The 22,212-nt window shown below is 48.8% G+C and overlaps 1 protein-coding gene across 1 annotated transcript in view; it reads right to left on the bottom strand.

Annotated features, from left to right (window-relative positions):
* Positions 1-22,212, bottom strand: part of SDK1 (sidekick cell adhesion molecule 1) — a 539,765-nt gene that overhangs the window by 183,986 nt on the left and 333,567 nt on the right. The window contains exon 14 of the mRNA XM_065892294.1: positions 13,400-13,536. Coding sequence (XP_065748366.1) covers positions 13,400-13,536 — 137 coding nt within the window. The remainder of the gene's footprint in view (positions 1-13,399; positions 13,537-22,212) is intronic.

Here is a 22,212-nt window from a genome sequence, read left to right as displayed (position 1 = left end):
GTGGAAACTCCCGGATAAGCCCGATGTTCTTTTGACTTCTTGTAGCTGCCTAGCATTAAAGCAAGGAAGCCGAGGGCTCGGTCACAGAGATGATTCAGAAGAGGAGCTATTCTCTCGGACCGTCGCCTTCGAGGGTCCAGCATGGTCACGCTGCTCAGACACTCTCCTTTCCCGCCCCGGGCTGGCTGTGTAGACGCTGAATGCGAGTGCTCTGGGCTTCTGAGGCCGACAGTGCACACTCAGGACAGGGGCCACAGAGAAGGCGACCGTAGGACAAACTCCGTCACAGCCCCCGACGTTTCCAAAGCCTGACCCACATGAACAGCAGCCAGCTGAGAACAGGCGCCTGGGGCGGGGGGACGTGAGGACAGGGCGCTTTGCCTCCGTGGGCTCCTCCCCCAGAGCCCCAGCTCCAGTCTAAGCACGAGAGAACGCTCTGACAAACCCCAGTGGAGTGGCATCCTGCAAGATGCCTGACCTGCCTTCTGGAGCTGCCACCGTCATCAAAACCAGGGTAAGTCTGAGAAACTGCCCGGCCAAGAGCAGCCTGAGGAGACGCAGGCCCTCAATGTGACGTGGTGCTGGATGGGATCCTGGGACAGAAAAAGGCATCTGCAAAACGCTGAGGAAACCCGAGTAAAGCATGGCCTTCAGGTAATAACCGTATGCCAATATTAGTTCACTGATTGTGACAAATGTCCCCCACAAAGGCAAGATGTTAATAAGAGGGGCAACTGAGCATGGGGTCCAGGAAGCCCTCTATCTCCACAATTATCCCGTAAACCAAGAGGTGTTCTAAATAAAACGTTTACCGAGGGGGGAAAAGGCCAGTCAGTTAATGAGTCGACAGGGCCAGGAGGAGAGGGGCAGGTGCGGGGCCTGCACTGGAGACCCCGGGTGTCCTGCGCGAGGAGAGGTCAGGGCTGGTGTATGAGGACACCAGCAGGCACGGCGCTCACCAGCTGCGTGCGGAAAGCCTGGATTTAAGCCACTGGGATTCTTCTGGGGTCGGAGCTCTGGAGGGCGGGCTGTCCCAGACGTGGCTCACGGGAACCTCTCGTGTTTGGGGACCTGCTGTCTTTGGGTGGAGTGAAAACAAGGGGCCGGGCCCTCCACGGACTGCAAACAGCAGTTACCCAATGCCCTCACGGTGGACCCTGTGCCCCCTCCAGAGGGACCCTGAGCTTGGCTCCCATCTGCGCCAGCCCTGCCCAAGGTCCCAGCAGGGGTACTTGCAGCTTTGAATGGTTTTTCTTAACCAAAGCTCCAAAATTACATAAGCTAGAAAACCTGGGTCTATCCTGTAGAACTGTACATCCATAGAGTAATACAAAAAGGTAAATTTTATTTTTATACATATATACACACATATATATGTATGTATCTCACGAAAAAAGTAATAGAAGTTCATTAACAAAAATTTTCTTTGGAAAATAAAGAGTAGGAGAAAAACGTGAAACAAAACAAGTACAGGTCAACATTACGGTTGTTTTCTAAACCATTCTCATGATTTTTCAAGTGCTTTGTGTAATTATTTTCAAGTTTTTCAGAGACTCTGACCTATACTTCAGTGTTTGGCTGAAAGAGTCACTGACGTGAGTTTGGCGGGATGAACCACACTCGCTCGTCTATGTTACAGCACCCTCAGATTACGGTCACCGTGTCAACAGAGACACGGCGTCAAAGCCCAGACACACAAATAATCTCAGCCTCCAGAGTGAGGCCTCTCGGGGGGTGGGGGGTGCTGTGGAATGGATCCCCACTCCAAGCCGCTCATCTGCTCCGGGCGGATGGGAAAACTCAGAGGCAAGCACACCCAGGGCTACGGAGCAGCCTCTCTTGGTTTATTCACAGCTCATCTGGACGTTAAAAGAGAAGCCCAGATAATAGCAAGCGCTGCAAGGTTAAATGAGATCCTTCTGCAGGATTCTGGATAAAAAATTATTAAAAGAATGAAAGGAATGTAATTTGTAGTGACACTTCAGAATTTCAAGCCTGAGCTGGCAGAAATAACATTTTTAGAACAGACCGTAATCTTGAGAGAAGGCCATGAGGTCTTCCACGATTCTGTCCAGGCATTAAACACACCTAAAATGAGCGAATTGAAACACAAGTTTGAAAGGATGTTGTGACCCAGAGCTACTCATGGAACCATGGGAGACAAGTCTGAGGTCACAGGAGGGCCGGGCCACTCCCCTAAGGATGGATGGGGTGAGAGACTCAGACTAGTCAGACATCGTCACTGGACCAGGAGAAAGAGCAGAAGTGGACGGGTACTTTCTGCCTAAGACAAAAGCCCAAAGAGCACAGGCTAAAATAGTTGCACATCTTTCACTTGGGGAAGGCTTTCTCTGCTGTATCTGTCTTTAGAGGAGGAATAAAAGTCTGTGGGGTTAGATTTACAACGTACCAAGCTTTGCCTTAAGAGTTAAGAACGAAAGAGTTGAGCATTTAAGGAACTAAATGAACTTCTCTGCTAAGGACTATGGCCAGAGCGATGCCAAGAACAGGCTTTGAGACCTTCGGCTGTTCACATCTAAGGGACTGGGCCTCCTGAGCTGTTGGTAAGACACCAAATGTGCCCCAGACATGGGTTCATGGGGCGACACAGTCCTGGGAAGAGCGTGGTCCCTGAACTGGAGAAGCCGTTTGCATCAGAGGAGACACTGGCCAGAGAGGTTGGACATGGGCACTGGACAAATGCAGAAGCGGAGGGCAACTCAGCCTGGGGCAGGAGACAAGTCTTGGTCGCAGGGAGCCCCACACGGTGGGCTGGGGACAGGTCCGACCTCGGCTGGCCGGCGACCCGGTGGAAGCAGCTGAGCCGGCCTCGGGGAAGACACGTGGCAGGGGCCACTCTGCTCTGCACCGGGTGTCCCCGCACGGGAAGCCGCGTCCGTCTGGGGGACGGGCTTGGGAAGGCAAGGACCCGCAGGGGCCTGTGCGGCCCCTCGGCTGCCCTGCCCACCTCCTCATCTTGCCCAAGGGCAGGGAGCCAAGGGGACAGGACCCCAACCCCCCCCCTCAGCCCCTCTCTGGGCCTACGACACAGCAACGCGACAGGGAACGACTGTGACGCGTGCTGTCCTCCTGGATGGATTTTAAAATGGGAGCAAGTGCTTTTAACGTGAGGTTCAACGTGAAAAAACCCACAGAAGAGTGAGCGAAGGCCGAAACCACTTCCTCACACTCCGAGGCTTTTAGCAAGTACCCGTGTGAGGCGTGTGTCACAGACGGATGAAAACGATTTGAAGCGTAAAGAACAAAGTCTCTTTGCCACTCCGGCAAGCAAAGCCGCGCAAAGCCCAGCATCAGCTCTGGAGCAGCTAACAGCGAGGGAGGAGAGGGTGTCCCATGCTCGCGGGGAGGGGCTGGCGGGCAGGCGGCAGGAGAGCCAGGAGAGCCAGCAGAGCCGCACGGGGTCTCCTCACCTCCCCGAGGATGCCCGGGGGCGCAGGCGTCGGGGCCTCCCAGAACCTTCTCCAAAAGCCAGTCTTGGGCCAGCAGGTGACACAAGAGGCCCTGCTCGAGAAAGGTATCGGCGCCAGAACGTTCCACGCTCCAGGAAAGACAAACTGCCCTGGGCCGTCGCTACCTGAACCCCCAAACACCATCTCAGACTCAGCAAGCGCCCGGACCACGACCTCGCGGGGCGCTTCCCGTTCCCGCGCCCGGCTTCCTGGCCATCCTCGGCCCCCTCTTCCCGGAAATTCACTCACCAGTTCAGGATAAGGGCCCTTCCCGCGCCGGGCCCTGGGCCCCTACCCTCTGCCGCTGGGACGAGAGCTGCCCGCGCGGCACCGCCGGCCCAGCTCCGCGGGGCAAGCTGCCAGGCTCTGCGGCCATGCCGTGCTGCTCGGCGGCGCTGGACGGCCCTCTGCGGCTCGCCCCTCAGTCTGGCACCATTCTGTCCTGCGTGAGTGTGTATGTGTGTGTGCGGAGAGACAGAAAGAGAGATCTCCTGCTGTTAAAGACCTGCTAAAGTGAAATATGCCTGAAACTGGATGATGAAATGAAAATTAAAGATAAACAAATCCAAAATCCCTAAGCAGAAGAAGCCAGAGAGATGTTCTAACACCCGGGGGACTTGGGGAGCTCAGCTAAGCACCCGGTCTAGCTTTGGGTTCCCTGTTGACTAAGGGAACAAAGCAACACTCTGGATGTGGGGTTTCAAAAGGAAGCCGCTAAGTCGCCCGGGAGAACCAGTAGCCTCTTGACAGCGGCGCTGCCTGCTGTGTGGACTTCTCCGCGCGTCAGAGGCGGCGAAGGTGCAGGGGATGTAGAAACGTCCTTCCAACCTGACAGTTCTCACACACCTTTGGAAAAGACGAAGAAAGGTATTAACTTATGGAAGACAGTGCTTCTTTCCGAGTTAAGGAAAAATACACTGATTTCAAGTCTGAGGCTCGGGAACCTCATAATGATGACCAAGTCCCTCAGAGCCAGCTCGGAAACCTGTCCAGAGGCAGGACCTTGGGAGTTCACGGCAGAGCTGCGAGCCTCCAGGGTATTCATACAGTGAATTCTCCTGCATAAATTGTAGGGTATTGCTAAATGGAATTAAGAAAACAAAACAAGACAAACTTGCTTAGAGAGAAGAAACATCCCTACATATATTTTAAAAACCCTAAGAACCAGGAATGGGAGGAACATATTACAGGATGAGAACCAGGAATGGGAGGAACGCATCACAGGATGAGAACCAGGAATGGGAGGAACGCATCACAGGATGAGAAAGGGCTGTTTCAAATCAGTGTCATGTTCATTTATATGAGGTTCAGATGGAAGTCGGAAGAGTGCTTGCCTTTGAAGGAGGAAGACTGGAAAGGGACACAGGGAACTTCCTGAAATGTTGAAAATGTTTTGCATCTTGTTTAAGGTATGAGCTACGTGCTGTACGTATATTTGTCAAAACTCAATAAACAACAAGACTATCGACATTATACACAACAGTAAAATCCTCGTAGACATCCCATTGAGATCAGATAAACAACGACTCTGCCAATCACCTTTACTTTTTAAAATTATTCTGACCGACCCAGTAAGATATAAAAGCAAAAGGAGGGCTTCCCTGGTGGGGCAGTGGTTAAGAATCTGCCTGCCAATGTAGGGGACACGGGTTCGAGCCCTGGTCTGGGAAGATCCCACATGCCGTGAAGCAACAAAGCCTGTGCGCCACAACTACTGAGCCTGCGCTCTAGAACCCGCGAGCCGCAACTACAGAGCCTGCGTGCCACAGGTACTGAAGCCCGCGCGGCTAGAGCCCGTGCTCCGCAACAAAAGAAGCCACCGCAATGAGAAGCCCTCACACTGCAACGAAAAGTAGCCCCCGCTCGCTGCAACTAGAGAAAGCCCACGCACAGCAACGAAGACCCAACGCAGCAAAAAAAAGTACACAAATAAGAGGATTAACATAAATTATTAAAAAAAAAAGCAAAAGGAAACAAAACCGTTTTACTATTTGGAGAAGATAAGATTGTCTACCTTGAAAACTAAAAGGATCAACTGAAAAATATTTATAATAATAATAAACAAATACTTAAACCTCAATAGCCTTCCTATGTTTCGACAATGAATAACTCTTTAGAAGATGAAATGGAAAGAAAATCCTATTTACAGTAGCAACAAGACAAAATCTTAGGGCAACTGTAACAAATAAAGTATAGAACCTATGGGTATAAACCTGCAAACTTCACTAAGCAGTATAAAAAAATAGCTGAAGAAATGGAGAAGCGCATTATTTTTCTGGATGGGAAGACAGAGTCACCAGGAAGTCAGTTCTCATAAGACTTATCATAGGTTTAACATGATTAAAAAGTCAATGTGATGATTTTAAACATTTGACAAAATAATTCCCATTTTTTTCTGGAAGACGAAACAGGTGACAAGAACCGACAAAACTTCTGAAAAGATGAGGGGAATGTCTTATCAGTCATTAAAACATATTTGGGACTAAAGCCATCAAAATATTATAGAACTGACAGATAATCAGGTGATGAATCAATGGGTCCAAACAAACTCCACAGACTTTGACATAAACAGGTCCCCTTAATATACGAGAAAGGCACTTCATAAATAAATGGATTATTTGATAAGTCATGCTGAAAAAAGTGGGGTCATTTGGAAGAAATAAAAGGTCACATGTCAGATTACTTACATCTAAATTCCAGATGAATTGAAGAGTTAAACGTATTAAACCTTAAAGCTTTACAAACAAGATGAAAACTTATAAAAATATATGTTATGGGGCTTCCCTGGTGGCGCAGTGGTTGGGAGTCCGCCTGCCGATGCGAGGGACACGGGTCCGTGTCCCGGTCCGGGAAGATCCCACGTGCCGCAGAGCGGCTAAGTCCATGAGCCATAGCCACTGACCCTGCACGTCCGGAGCCTGTGCTCCGCAACGGGAGAGGCCACAACAGTGAGAGGCCCGTGTACCGCAAAAAAAAAAAAAAAAATATATATATATATATATATATATGTTATGCTTGATAGTGTTGAAATATCCAAACATAAAAGTGACGAAAGAAGTCATAAAGGAAAACATCAATAGATTTACTACATAACAAACCCCTCTGTATGTCAAAAAGTAAGACACAAAAATTGAGGGTAAAAAAACAAATTGAAAACATTCTTGTCACAAATGACAGGAAAAACCCTAAGGCCTTGATAGAAAAATAGGGGAAAGGAAACTGACAGATCGTAGCAGGGGAAGCACGAAAAGCAGCCAACTTGGAAAAATGTGTTCAGCAGGACCAGAAATCAAAGAATGAAGTAAAATAACTACAAGCCCTGAGCTCAAGTCTCAGAGCCATAGATCTTCTCAGTGAAAACACCGGGAAATATCTTCACAAACTCGGAGCAGGAAAAAATTATTAAAGAGTTTCCTTCCAGACATTTTGCTTAGTTTTGGTATCCTGCCTGAGCTGATTCTCTAAGGGCCCACTTTGCCTGCCCGGCAAATCAGCACGGCTGCCCTGCACGTGGGGGCAGGAGTCTGGGGACGGCACTTCCCGGAGAGGACAGTTCCCCGAGGAGGTGCTACAAAGGAGCCAGCGGAAGACGGAAGGGCAGGACTGGGGAGCTGAGCAAAGGTGCAGCGGTGCCGCTGGGTGCGCTCAGGGAGCTTCGAGCTGAGCCCTGATGCTGAAGCCTGAAAAGCACAGCAATGAGTGGCTGGAGATAAATCTGGAGAGGCAGGCGGGGGTCAGGTGATCAATGGTGCTATTTATGTGCTAATAAGCCTGGAATCTACTCTCTAAGCAATAAGGGTTTCTATACAAGAAGGAATTAGGGCTGGCAATCTGGTTAGAAGGTGGCCTGGGACTAAGTCTCCGGGCTGCTAGAAGCACAAGCACACTTGGGGGAACCCGAGGCTCCCTGCCCAGCCCGGACGCGACGCCTGCTCTGGGGGCCTCTGCAGGGCTTCAAGCGGGGTGTGGACTCCGCAGACACGCAGAGAACGTGGGGACTCCTGGGCGGAGAGGGGAGGCCAGATGGGTGGCGTTGTATGGCGGGGCAGAGCCAGTCAGGGACAGGGCTGCTGAAATGCGGAGGGGCAGTGGATGAGACAAGACGCTTACGAGGTAAAACCAACCCAAAGGGACGTACTGATGCCTTTGAGGGGGGCGGGGAGTGGTGAGGGGACAGGAATGACGTCTCTGTTTCTAACCTGGAGGGTGATGAGGTCTCCTTTGACAGTTTGCATTTGGTGAACCTGGGGACGTCTAGGTGGGGACGTCTGCATGAATCTGAGGTCTGGGCTGGAAGCACATGACGGGGAGCTGCAGCCCGTGGTGGGAGGTGACCCTCGGGGAAGGGATCACTGGGGGAAATGTGGGGAGAGAAGACCAGTGTCCTGAGCAAGGAAAACCAAGGGACACCAACGCTGTAAGGGCAGGACTGGAAATGAAGTCAGGTGAGTCAGAGAAAATGGTCCAAGAGACAAAAGACTGAGACGTGAGAATGAGGAGGGAGATGGAGGTCAAGCCCAGGGAGCAGAGTTGTAAGTGGAGGGGTGAAGAGAGCATGGGATGCAGAGACGTCGGGGAGGAGGGGAACCGAGAAGTGCTCCCTGGGTCTGTGCTGTGGTAATGATGCCACGGCTTGGGCAGAGGGGAGCAGATGGCATGAGGGGGTGGAGATGATTCTCCTCTGAGGCAGAAGGAGCAGGAGACAGGGGGAGCTTGAAGACGGAGGGCCGAGGGATTCAGTGATGGAGCCGAGTCCTGGAATACGCGGCCGCAGAGGGACCGAGCACATGGCGGGTGGGTTGCTCTCCACACATGTGGGATCCTAGGGATTATTTGTATTCTTTGCGCTGTAAGTAATTTCTAAATCTTTTATTAATGAGCATATGTAACTTTAATAACAAATTACAAAGGTATTTTTAATATTTTAATCAAATTTAAATCTTATAAGGTATAAAGCTATGGACACTCATATCTGTTAAAAACTAACAGGAGAACTAAACAAGATGAAATACTCTGAAAATTTCATGTAAGTACGCTTGTTACCTGCAATGACGTAACAGGAGTCACGTGCTAAGGTTTAAATAAATTAATGCGGAAAAGACTTACTTTTTCTAAGTGGTCAAAGACCAAGCTTATTCTATTTTAGCAGTGAAATGCCCGAGTTAAACTCGTGAAAACAGGGAAGGGCTCGGTTTGGGGATTAGTCTGAGACACAGAGACGGCCTTCCCCGAATGTCAGGTATCGTGGAAGCTTGCGGCGCGTCTGTGCGTTCCTCACACTACGGGATGCCAACGCACCCGTGGTAAAGGATACATTTTTAGAAAGGGAAAATCACGGTTCTCATCCAAATATAAAATGAGCACCTGTCAAAGACTTTAGTTGCCGTTAATTCATGAGGGAACCAGCAAGATGTTACAACGCATCAAAAGAGACTCTGAGCCACACACACCGGCAGTGAGGAATGCTGAAATGGATTTACAAATAGATGCAAAACCGACCACTAGCTACAGAGCAATAACTAAGCACTGCAGTAACCGCTTATAACCAGGACACGACTCATCTGCATTTCTATGGACAAGAATGATTTGCGGCGCTACAAGTTTTCTATCATCTAGAGTTGTAAAAACAGCTCAAAAACAGTGAAAAGTGCAGGCCCCCGAAGCATCAGGGAACCCTGAAGGCTGCTCGATGAGACACCCAGCGACCTGCTTTGGGTCCACTTCAGAGTCCATCACAAGTCTTTTCTGGCAATCTCCCCCTTGTGATAATAATCTTAAAGAAAGATTATTCTTAATTAAACTCAACAAATATTTCAGCGAATGGGCCAAATCCTTTAGCTATGCAACAGAGTTTTCAGCCCGTTTACAGGGTCCCTGCCATGGAGACATCAAGAATCCCTGCTCTCTCTTAACACACGGATGCCCCAAGGCAGTCCCTTGGGGCACTGACCCCTGCTCTCAGCCCAGTAGGCTGGTACCTCGGGCCAGGCCTCGGAACGGTGCTGCCCTCTCCAGCCCCTGGCCTCCCGCAGAGACGCCTGGGACCAGAGAACTACCGGCTCCACAGACAGGAACTACAGGATGCCCGCAGGGGCCCGTACTCTCCATAAAGGGCTTCAGCTCCAGGCCGGTGCACAGACACTCGGCACAAGCTCCGGAGTTCTGCTCCATAAAAGCTCTAAAGAAGCCCTTTCTTAACAGCTGGCATGTTGTGGGGGCAGGTGTTACAAAGCGCCTGCCTCCGCCGCTAAACCCCTCCAGTCTGGTCCCTGCAGGATCCACGGTTTCCAGGAGAATGGCGTCCTACCCAGCCTGCCAGGAGGCGCTGACGGCAGCGAGGACCCTGAGTCGCTGGATGAGCGGGCTGTTGGGTGGAGCTGTTTAGAACTGTCCGCTTGCACGCCACTGAGTGTAGGCCAAAGAGCATCTCCATTTTACTGTACCTGCAGCTAAGCTGTTTTTTCTGACCATAATCAGCCAGCATGTTCAGCTGCTTCTTCAGGGCACTGGTTCCTAATAAAAATAAAAACCAGATCATTGGCCCAGTAGACAGTGACGGTCTTGCTGTCCGCACATCAGGGAGACGTGCGGCTAATCCACTGATAGCAGCATGAAGTGATTCGGCCAAGGCCGCAGACATGTTTTATACAATTGAAATCAGTATCAGCCCGGAGACACCCATGCTATCCACTTTAGATTCTCTGTGTAATAATCATTCTTGGTGCGATCATAACAATAGTGTAGAGTACTCTGGATTCTTCCACAATACTTTTCCGCTGAAGCAAAAGCATCTGGGTATCAGCCAGCTCCAGGTAGGTCCAGTAGGACAGCCAGAGGCTGATGAGGGACTAACGACGCCCCCGGTCACTTTCTCAGCATCCTGGCCTGCTTCCCCACATTGGCGTCACCTTGAAAGCCGGCTGTTTCTAAACGCCTCGAGGCTTATGCTCTGGGGCCTTTGCTGACGCTGCCCCCTTGTCGTCTGCTGGCCCCGGTCTCCTGGCATGCCTGCCCCTCTGAGGGAGCTGTCCACCTCCCAGCTGGGGCCTCCACACGCCGTCCCCCTACTGAACTCGGGACGTACCTCAGCGGGAGCGCCGTACGTGGCAGGATGTGTTGACGTGTCTGACCAGGTCCCTGCTGTCGGTGGGTTGAGACTGACCGTTTCAGCTCTGCGCCCCAGCACCCAGCAGGGTGCCTGGTGCAGAGCAGACGCCCAATCAGGACTTGGTGCTGAATGGACGGATGGACGGATGGACGGATGGATGGATGGAATAAATGACTGCACGTAAGACCTGCTTCTCATTTAGGCAGGACGTCTGACAAAGAACCAGCCGATCATACAAGCTGTTAAGAAAATAGTTGGTGTGGCATTTTGAAACAATGCCTTATTTTATGTAACCGGGGTGCCATAGAGCACTTCCCTTTTGGCAGACGGTCTGTGACTATAACTTACTTGAGTCCACCACTGGGGACTCTGCCAGGGACTGACCCAGTTCATCTGGTGAGCGCCTCTGAAGGGCACAAAGACAGACGAGCAAAACACAGTCCTGATCTCAAGGAGGTGACACCCAGCGGGGGTCACCTCTGCCAGGGCCCTGCTTCTGACACTTCTCTCCGTGCAGATCCCTGTCAGGTCCCGTTTTGCTCACTGGCCACGCGGCCCTGACATCCTCGGGAAAACCTTAACCGCCCAGAAAATTTACGTCAATAAATACTGCCAATCCCTCCCCTCTTTGATCAGAGCTGTTGAACTAAAACTAAGATGGGTGTTGGCTGATTTCCATTCACACCCTACCCTCTCCTTGAGGAAAGAGACCAGATCAGGCAACGCAGAGGACCACGGAGAGGGAGCGAGGGCCTGGGCCCCGGGCACCTCAGTCTAGGATGTGCTTGGAACCGAAGCCATTGTAGTCAAGGGTGAACATTTAGAAAGGCAGGACATGGGAGTAGCATACCGAAGGGGTTGGGGGAGCCCAATTCAAATAAAGGCAGGTCCACAGAGCGGCTTCCTTTAATCCCCGCAGAGACTGACACCCAAGTGCCATCCAGGGTCCACTTTCACCACAGTCACCGCTAAAGCACAAGAGGGAGGGGTCTGCCCCCTAAAGCTTCTCTGCAGTGGTCTGGCCGCCAGGAAGAGCACAGGCTCCAGGGGCTGACGGCTGGGCGGAGTCCCCTCCTCGCCTATTACCACCTGCGACCTTGGGCCAGGGGTTTACACTCGCACGTCACTGAATGACAGGGCCTGCTGCGGTCTGAGCATGCAATGATCGGAAGGGGGATCCATCGTGCGAGAGGAGGTGGAAGAACCAAAGGTAATTAGGGGAAACCCGTGAGTTCAGTCAACAGCCACTGGGACAGCGTACAGGGCGAGCGAGCTTGGGAAGATCTGTGGCAGAACCGTAGGCTGTCCTGCCTGAGGGAGTGGGTGGTGCCCAGTGCCTGTGGGGTCTCAGCAGGACAGCCCACTTTGGCTGGGGGGACACTGGGATACCACCACTCCCAGCTGTCCTGAAACAGAGACCCACTTATAATAACGTCACGATGAGACCGGCTGCCAGCCCAGGGAAGCTGACCATCACAAGAGCCCAGTGACCTATGGTCTGGCCAGCTCCTCCCTGGGGGAGGCCCCAGGAAGGAGCCTGGAGTAACAGTGGGATGACAAAGGCAGGAAGCCAGCTTCGGCAGGAAGCAGTTCAACGGAGCTCGTGTGTGGAGCCTCCAGGCAAGGGGCCGGGACAGGGGAAGCCTGGCCCTTAGGGAGACATCGTGAAACACGGTGGGTGGCACAGAGCAAAAAGCAGTGGCCTGGGAGGCTTCCCGGGGGCCGAGGCAGGGTGGGTTCTGCTCCAGGCCCTGCTGAATTCGTACGGGGGAGGGAGGATATAGTCCAGTTATATTTTAGGAAGGTCGATGTTTCGGCCTGTGTGAGAACGGTTTGGAAGAGGCTGTGGCACTTGTCCTGGTGAGAGGGAACCGTGCCCTAGAGAGACAGAGAGAGGAGAGCAGGTTCCTGCTACGTCCTAGAACACAGACGGGCAAGGCTGCTGATGCACTGGGGTGGGAGTGGGGTCGGGAGAGGGAAAAAGAAACCCAGGACTATTCCTGGGCTTCTGGCTTGAGTGATACAGGAGTCACCAAGGGGGCACACACTGAGATTAGAATGGCTGCAGTGATGAGGCGGGAACAGTTAGGACAGAGTTTGAAGAACCTAAGTTGGAGGCATCTGTGAGACAACCAGATTAGAGATGCCAACTGCTTATGTGGGTTCCATCTGTGGTCCTGGAGGCCAAAGATGAGGAAAAGACGCCACTGGAAATCACAGGGATGCATGAGATGTCCTAGGAAGAGGTTCTGGGAGAGTGGAGAGGAGAGGCCAGCAGAAGAGAGGAGGGGAGGTGGCCAGTGGGGCTGGAGGGGAGTCCAATGAAGGAGGAGACTGTCTGGTGAAGGATGGTGGTGACCGCTGCTGAGAGGCCGAGGAAGGTGAGGAAGGAGACGGCCCACTGAGCCCTTAGCATGACGTCTGCGCCCAAACCACCAAAACAGGTTAACTATCATTGTTGCTGACCCTCAGACCAGCCCCAGGCGGAGGCACTGTTCATGCATTTCCAAGCTCGTCCCATGCTGAACTGGGTAGTCTTGCTCAGGGCGGCCCCATGGGCACAGCCATCTGGGGCCTCGGCCCAAGCCCAGGCTCCCACTGGAGGCCCTCCAGCCGCTCCGCCCGCTGCCCGCCTAGGCTCCCATGCCGCCCTTTAATTTTCCCGAAGCCCGAGCTGTGGTTTTCATTGGAAACTCCGTAAAGCATCGTAACGTTTTACTAGCTGTTCTGGGACTGGGCCAGAAGTAAAGGTTAAGGACGTCAAGAGCACAGGGAGAAATGTGATTATTGTCCATGGCGACAGTGCTGCTTTGTTACTTACTGTTTTCAGACAGCTCCACAATGTAGTAGAGAACAGGGCTGTTTCCATCAAAGGGTCGGACCCAGGAGAGCATCACGGTATGGCTGTGGGAAGAATTCAGGCTGGCCAGGAGGTTCTGGGGTGAATGAGGCAGTTCGCTAGGATGCAAAAGAACAAAAAAAAAGAAAAGAAAAGAAAACGCAAGTCAGAATTGTGGGTCAGCCTCCTCGTCCTCGTTCTTATGTTGCCTCGTCCTTGTGTGCAACGTTTTGAAAATGGAGAACATCAAACACGCCTCGAACACAAATACTAACTACTCCCTGCCCCCAGAAAACCCTTCAGCATTCACAATGTGTTTTATTTTCCAAACATAATTTGATTTAATCCCTCTGGTAGGGATTAAACAACTAATGACTCTCACTTAAATCGAGTGGGGGGGGCGCCGATTTTATACAGTAGACTATTTAATTGAGAAAACTTGGTCAACAGTTTGTTTTTACAGCTAGAGGCTGTTAGTGGGAAGGCAGCAAGCCATAGAATAGGAAAAGGCCTGGGAAATAGAATTTACTGTGGAAGTTTCTGACACCAGCCATTTGGAGTTACCAGCCAAAATGCCCGTATGTATTCTTGGACAACGGAGCAGCCCCGTTACTGAGCTGGCGAGGTTATATTGTTGTTCTGTCTTCTGTTGGATAATGGAGATTTGGGGAAAGCACTGGAAGGGAAATGCGGTAAAAACACTAACCGGAACCCCACGGAAATAGTAAACAATGCATCAGCAAGGCTATAAAATGGAAACAAAAAGCAAATAAATTCTGGAAAGAAGTTACTAACACAAAGGGTCTTCATTGGGATTTACTGGTGACGAAGCGTCAAAATCCAACTGCATGGTTTCTACCACCGACGGGTCAGCAACCTTGCAATCGTGAGCTGCCCAGCCCATATTTAACCTTTACATCTCACGCTCCGGGAGCAGGACCCTGTCCTGTGGCCACTGAGAATGGCTTCTTCTCCTACAAGGAGTGCTGGGAAAGGGGGGGCCGGGTATCACCCGCTTCACCCACTAACAGCTTCTGGTCTCTCTTAGACATCAATTATTGCTAACCCACATAGGTCAGCACAAAAAGCCATAATTATCCTTGATATTTTTAATTTAAAAATGTACTCATTACACTTTGAAATTTATTAAGCTGTTATGTGCTTGCAGCTACCTAAGAAACACAGCTCTCTCTAACCCACCACACCATTTATAAACAAACTAATATTTCTAACATAGACTGCAACTTCATTTATTTAACATCTTTACTGGAGTATAATTGCTTTACAGTGTTGTGTTAGTTTCTGCTGTATAACAAAGTGAATCAGCTGTATGCATACATATATCCCCATACCTCCTCCCTCTTGCGTCTCCCTCCCACCCTCCCTATCCCACCGCTCTAGGTGGTCACAAAGCACTGAGCTGATCTCCCTGTGCTATGCAGCTGCTTCCCACTCGCTATCTGTTTTACATTTGGTAGTGTATATATGGCCATGCCACTCTCTGGCTTCATCCCAGCTTACCCTTCCCCCTCCCCGTGTCCTCAAGTCCATTCTCTACATCTGCATCTTTATTCCTGTCCTGCCCCTAGGTTCTTCAGAACCATTTTTTTTTTTTAGATTCCATATATATGTGTTAGCATACAGTATTTGTTTCTCCCTTTCTGACTTACTTCACCCTGTATGACAGACTCTAGGTCCATCCACCTCACTACAAACAACTAAATTTTGTTTCTTTTTATGGCTGAGTAATATTCCATTGTATATATGTACCACATCTTCTTTATCCATTTCATCTGTCGATGGACACTTAGGTTGCTTCCATGTCCTGGCTACTGTAAATAGAGCTGCAATGAACATTGTGGTACATGACTCTTTTTGAATTATGGTTTTCTCAAGGTATATGCCCAGTAGTGGGATTCCTGGGTCATATGGTAGTTCTAATTTTAGTATTTTAAGGAACCTCCATACTGCTCTCCATAGTGGCTGTATCAATTTACATTCCCACCAACAGGGCAAGGGGTTCCCTTTTTTCCACATCCTCTCCAGCATTTATCGTCTGCAGATTTTTTGATGATGGCCATTCTGACTGGTGTGAGGTGATAACTCACTGTAGATTTGATTTGCATTTCTCTAATGATTAGTGATGTTGACCATCCTTTCATGTGTTTGTTGGCCATCTGTATATCTTCTTTGGAGAAATGTCTGTTTAGGTCTTCTGCCCAGTTTTGGATTGGGTTGGTTTTTTTTTTGATATTGAGCTGCATGAGCTGCTTGTATATTTTGGAGATGAATCCTTTGTCACTTGCTTCGTTTGCAAATATTTTCTCCCATTCAGAGGGTTGTCCTTTCGTCTTGTTTATGGTTTCCTTTGTTGTGCAAAAGATTTTAACTTTCATTAGGTCCCATTTGTTTATTTTTGCTTTTATTTCCATTTCTCTAGGAGGTGGGTCAAAAAGGATCTTGCTGTGATTTATGTCACAGAGTCTTCTGCCTATGTTTTCCTCTAAGAGTTTTATAGTGTCTGGCCTTACATTTAGGTCTCTAATCCATTTTGAGATTTATTTTTGAGTATCGTGTTAGGGAGTGTTCTAATATCATTCTTTTACATGTAGCTGTCCAGTTTTCCCAGCACCACTTATTGAAGAGGGTGTCTTTTCCCAATTGTATATTCCTGCCTCCTTTATCAAAGATAAGGTGACCATATGTGCGTGGGTTTATCTCCGGACCTTCTATCCTGTTCCATTGGTCTATATGTCTGTTTTTGTGCCAGTACCATACTGTCTTGATTACTGTAGCTTTGTAGTAGTGTCTGAAGTCTGGGAGCCTGATTTCCTCCAGCTCCGTTTTTCTTTCTCAAGATTGCTTTGGCTAGTCAGGGCCTTTTGTGTTTCCATACAAATTGTGATATTGTTTGTTCTAGTTCTGTGTAAAATGCCATTGGTAGTTTGATAGGGATTGCATTGAATCTGTAGATTGCTTTGGGTAGTATAGTCATTTTCACAGTGTTGATTCTTTCAATCCAAGATATGTCTCTCCATCTGTTTGTATCATCTTTAATTTCTTTCATCAGTGTCATAAAGTTTTCTGCATACAGGCCTTTTGTCTCCTTAGGTAGGTTTATTGCTAGGTATTTTATTCTTTTAGTTGCAGTGGTAAATGGGAGTGTTTCCTTAATTTCTCTTTCAGATTTTTCATCATTAGTGTGTAGGAATGCAAGAGATTTCTGTGCATTAATTTTGTATCCTGCTACTTTACCAAATTCATTGATTAGACCTAGTAGTTTTCTGGTAGAATCTTTAGGATTCTCTATATATAGTATCATGTCATCTGCAAACAGTGACAGTTTTACCTCTTCTTTTCCGATTTGGATTCCTTTTATTTGTTTTTCTTCTCTGATTGCTGTGGCTAAAACTTTCAAAGCTATGTTGAATGATAGTGGTGAGAGTCGGCAACCTTGTCTTTTTCCTGATCTTAGTGGAAATGGTTTCAGTTTTTCACAATTGAGAACGATGTTGGCTGTGGGTTTGTCATATATGGCCTTTATTATGTTGAAGTAAGTTCCCTCTATGCCTACTTCCCACAGGGTTTTTATCATAAATGGGTGTTGAATTTTGTCGAAAGCTTTTTCTGCATCTATTGAGATTATCACATGGTTTTCATCCTTCAGTTTGTTAATATGGTTTATCACATTGATTGATTTGCGTATATCGAAGAGTCCTTGCATTCCTGGGATAAACCCCACTTGATCATGGTGTATGATCCTTTTAATGTGCTGTTGGATTGTTTTCTAGTATTTTGTTGAGGATTTTTGCATCTATGTTCAGCAGTGATATTGGCCTGTAGTTTTCTTTCTTTGTGACATCCTTGTCTGGTTTTGGTATCAGGGTGATGGTGGCCTCGTAGAATGAGTTTGGGAGTGTTCCTCCCTCTGCTATATTTTGGACGAGTTTGAGAAGGATGGGTGTTAGCTCTTCTCTAAATGTTTGATAGAATTTGCCTGTGAAGCCATCTGGTCCTGGGCTTTTGTTTGTTGGAAGATTTTTAATCACAGTTTCAATTTCAGCACTTGTGATTGGTCTGTTTATATTTTCTATTTCTTCCTGGTTCAATCTCAGAAGGTTGTGCTTTTTTAAGAATTTGTCCATTTCTTTCATGTTGTCCATTTTATTGGGATATAGTTGCTTGTAGTAATCTCTCCTTTGTATTTCTTCAGTGTCAGTTGTTACTTCTCCTTTTTCATTTCTAATTCTGTTGATTTGAGTCTTCTCCCTATTTTTTTTTGATGATCTGGCTAAAGGTTTATCAATTTTGTTTATCTTCTCAAAGAACCAGCTTTTAGTTTTATTGATCTTTGCTATAGTTTCCTTCATTTCTTTTTCATTTCTGTTCTGATCTTTATGATTGCTTTCCTTCTGCTAACTTTGGGGGTTTTTTGTTCTTCTTTCTCTAATTGCTTTAGGTGTAAGGTTAGGTTGTTTATTTGAGATTTTTCTTGTTTCTTGAGGTAGGACTGTATTGCTATAAACTTCCCTCTTAGAACTGCTTTTGCTGCATCCCATAGGTTTTGGGTCATCGTGTTTTCATTGTCATTTGTTTCTAGGTATTTTTTGATTTCCTCTTTGATTTCTTCAGTGATCTCTTGGTTATTTAGTAGCGTACTGTTTAGCGTCCATGTGTTTGTATTTTTTACAGTTTTTTTCCCTGTAATTGATATCTAGTCTCATAGCATCATGGTTGGAAAAGATACTTGATACAATTTCAGTTTTCTTAAATTTACCAAGGCTTGATTTGTGACCCAAGATATGACGTATCCTGGAGAATGTTCCATGAGCTCTTGAGGAGAAAGTGTATTCTGTTGTTTTTGGATGGAATGTCCTATAAATATCAATTAAGTCCATCTTGTTTAATGTGTCATTTAAAGCTTGTGTTTCCTTATTTATTTTCATTTTGGTTGATCTGTCCATTGGTGAAAGTAGGGTGTTAAAGTCCCCTACTATTATTGTGTTACTGTCAATTTCCCCTTTTATGGCTGTTAGCATTTGCCTTATGCATTGAAGTGCTCCTATGTTGGTACATAAATATTTTTTTTATTTTTTTATATTTTTGGGGTACGCGGGCCTCTCACTGCTGTGGCCTCTCCCATTGCGGAGCACAGGCTCCGGACACGCAGGCGCAGTGGCCATGGCTCACGGGCCCAGCCACTCTGCGGCATGTGGGATCTTCTGGACTGGGGCACGAACCCGTGTCCCCTGCATCAGCAGGCGGACTCTCAACCACTGCGCCACCAGGAAGCCTGGTACATAAATATTTACAATTGTTATAAATATTTACAATTGTTATATCTTCTTCTTGATTGCTTATTATGCAGTGTCCTTCTTTGTCTCTTGTAATAGTCTTTAAAGTCTGTTTTGCACTGACATGAGAATTGCTACTCCAGCTTTCTTTTGATTTCAATTTGCACGGAATATCTTTTTCCAGCCCCTCACTTTCAGTCTGTATGTGTCTCTACGTCTGAAGTGGGTCTCTTGTACACAGCATATATACGGGTCTTGTTTTTGTATCCATTCAGCCAGACTGCAACTTTAAATCATAAATCAGTACAATAAAGAATAAACTTGAGCTTGAAATGTTGTCTTGTTTTCTATTTGTGAATTAAACTTTAAATCAGAAAAGGAACTTTTCTTTCTTTTTTTTTTTAGTGGCTTTTAAAAAAATCAGTTTACAGTATGTATTTTTAAAAATATTTATTATTTATTTATTTATTTATTTAGTTATTGGCTGTGTTGTGTTGGGTCTTCGTTGCTGTGTGCAGGCTTCCTCTAGTTGCAGCGAGCGGGGGCTACTCTTCGTTGTGGTGTGCCAGCTTCTCATTGCGGTGGCTTCTCTTGTTGTGGAGCATGGGCTTCTAGGCACAGGCTTCAGTAGCTGTAGCATGCAAGCTCAGTAGTTGTGGCACACGGGCTTAGCTGCTCTGTAGCATGTGGGATCATCCCGGACCAGGGCTCGAACCCGTGACCCCTGCATTGGCAGGTGGATTCTTAACCACTGCGCCACCAGGGAAGTCCTGAGCTGTTATTTCTATCTGAGTTCTCCAATAATGGAACCTCCCTTGGATTTCCAATGAAGGCCAATATGAAGAAAATGCCAGGATGAAAACATCTTTTCTGCTTCTCCCCATTTCCTGCTGGAATTGGTTTGTTCTGAAACCAAACCAAACCAAAGTTGTTGAAACAGTCCCACCTGAAGACAAGCTAAGAATAAACTTGGATAAATTTTCCAAATAAGACAAGTTTCTTCTTTGTCCCAGGATGGAAGTAAACCCTTGGAATTTCCTGAGTGACAGGGGTGTCTTTGCTATGCATGGTGGGCCCCTCAGGCCAGACCTGAGTTTGTGCTAAAGGTCGCTCGTTGGGGGGCCCCTGCATAGCTCCAGGAGGGGGGTATACACGCTGGAGAGACCGACCATGTATCAGAGGGCTGGGGCTCTGAGACAGTGACATCGGCCTGACCTTCTGATCCCCCGGGAAGTGGAGGGGTGGGCGCTGGAGACGGAGTTCAATCGTGTGGCCAAGGATTCAGTCGTGACCACGTAATAAAACCCCATAAGAACTGGACACCAAGCTCAGATGAGTGTCCTGGTCGGTGATCAGACATGTATGTGCCGGGAGGGTGGCGTGTCCTGAGGATACGAGCTTTGTGCTTGGGACCCTCCCGTTCCGTGCCCTGTGCATCTCCTCATTTGTCTGGTCCTAACTTTTACTCTTTATGATAAAACTGAGATAGTAAATAAGCATTTAGCTGAGCTCTGGGGGTCTCTCTAGGGAGTTACTGAGTTGACAGGGGAGTGAGTCTGTCAGGAGCACGGGGGCCTGTGAGCCCTGGAGCGAGTGGCTGGCGCTGGAGCGAGGACAGTCTTGTTGGGGACAGTGCCCTTCACCTGTGGGGTCTCTGCTAACTCCAGGCACTCAGTGTCAGAACTGCGCTGTAAGGACTTGCCCTGAAATGGAAGATTTTCTGACATGAGGAGGGTTAACTTAGCAGGCTGACAAGGGTGGTTGGGGTCCGGGCCGTTTTCTACGTGCAGACACTGGCCGTGCTCAAAAAGGCCCCCCGATGGCCACCACAGTCTCACTTCTAAGTCAGGAGGAGAGACGTGCAGGCGACCTGAGGCCTTGGAAGCAGATGCAGAACCCACGAGCCTGAAAAGACCTGCGTGATGTGGACGAGACGCTGGCGGGGGGGGGGGGGTCCTGAGTGGCACCTTACAGCAGCCACAGGAAGAGGCTCCAATAAAACATTCCGGGGGGTTTTGCCTCCCAGTTGACAGCGAGTCATGAGCCTTTCCTCCCGCCAGAACTAGTGATCTTGTCTGCCCGTCCCTCCTTCCCGTCGGTGGTGACGCTCCAGGATCTCCACTCCATCCACTGTCCACCCTGCACACGGGCATCTCGTGAGTCACCGAGTCCTACGTGCTGGACCTTAGAAAGGCCCACGCGCCAGACCCTCTGCTCCGTCCACCCCCCAGCCCTCCCAGAGCCGTCGCACTCAGGCCGCTTGGGACCTTCTGCACTGCCGGGGTCACGCCACACCCCTGCACCGTCTGCAGCTCCCTCTCCATGCTCACGAGCTCCGTCCCCACACCGGGTGCGTGGAACCGCCCGGCCGTGACCAAGGCCATCACCAGTGACTTGCAGCTCCCTGAGCCAGGCCGTTCCCACCTGTGCCGGAAAATCCAGCTCAGCCTCCAAAGCTCCGAAGCTCAGTCTCTCCTCTGTGAAGACTTCCTGGGCCTCCCTCTTGCCCTTGACGAACTTTGGAGCAGAACTAATCACGTCTACCCCTCGACTCCCTCTGCAGCTCGTAGCCCTTTCAGTTGAGGAAGTCCTTGGAGCAGCTTAGGCCAGTCCCTCTGTCCAGCCCTCAGAGCTCGATGCTCACCCAGGGTGTGAGTCTGGGAAGAGTGGCTTCCGACGTCCCCCGCCCAGTGCTGAAAAGCCACCAAGGAGAATGCCACAGGGCGTGCCAGAAGTAGGTACCTGAACAGCAACAATGGCAGCCCTGAGCTTGGTGTGGAGGGGTGAGAAAAGACTTAAAAAGATTGACGAGACTTCGGAACTTAACAGGCAAAGTGGCCTTGAGGCATTTAGAACAGGAACCGAGATCTAAAGCCCAGTGGTGCCCAAGGACATCACTGTCCGTGATGCAGCTGGAAATAACGAGCCCTCGTCCACTGCTGCCCCAAAAGAGTCCATGGTCGCCCCTGGAGGGTGGCCCACACAAAGTGTGCTCTTTACAGACATCACAGGACTCAGAGTTGGAAGGAAATTTAGATTTTTTTCCCCCTAGTTCCAGCCTCTCCCCTCCATGGAAATTCCCTCTAGCGTACCTCGTGTCCAATATTACCTGTTTCCTAATGCAAAGAACTTTTTAATATGCATTGGAAGTGTACACTATTTCTTTAAATGATGTTTCGGTTATCTGGAAAATTAAGCTTTGCGAGATACTTGACTAACCCATCAATAGCCGATAAATGAGGCTTTAATATATTCTGAATCCATCTCAGAGAAGCTCATCTAATAGCCGGAGATTGTGTCCTGGCACCTTCTCCGCCAAGTCTGAAAGGAGATAAATGATCAGCCAGTGACTCACAGACAGTGATTTGCAGACAGGGCGGCAGCTGAAAGGCTCTGAGAACAACAGGGACAATGGGGACGAGGCCAGTGCTGTCACTTAAGTGAGTTAAAGAGAAATCACCATCAGGAAAATGACACCGCCATAATATCAGAAATTAACAA

Source organism: Phocoena phocoena, chromosome 15 (genome assembly GCF_963924675.1).
Source record: "Phocoena phocoena chromosome 15, mPhoPho1.1, whole genome shotgun sequence".
NCBI classification, from domain to species: Eukaryota; Metazoa; Chordata; class Mammalia; order Artiodactyla; family Phocoenidae; genus Phocoena; species Phocoena phocoena.
This window is presented reverse-complemented; position numbering and strand designations above follow the sequence as displayed.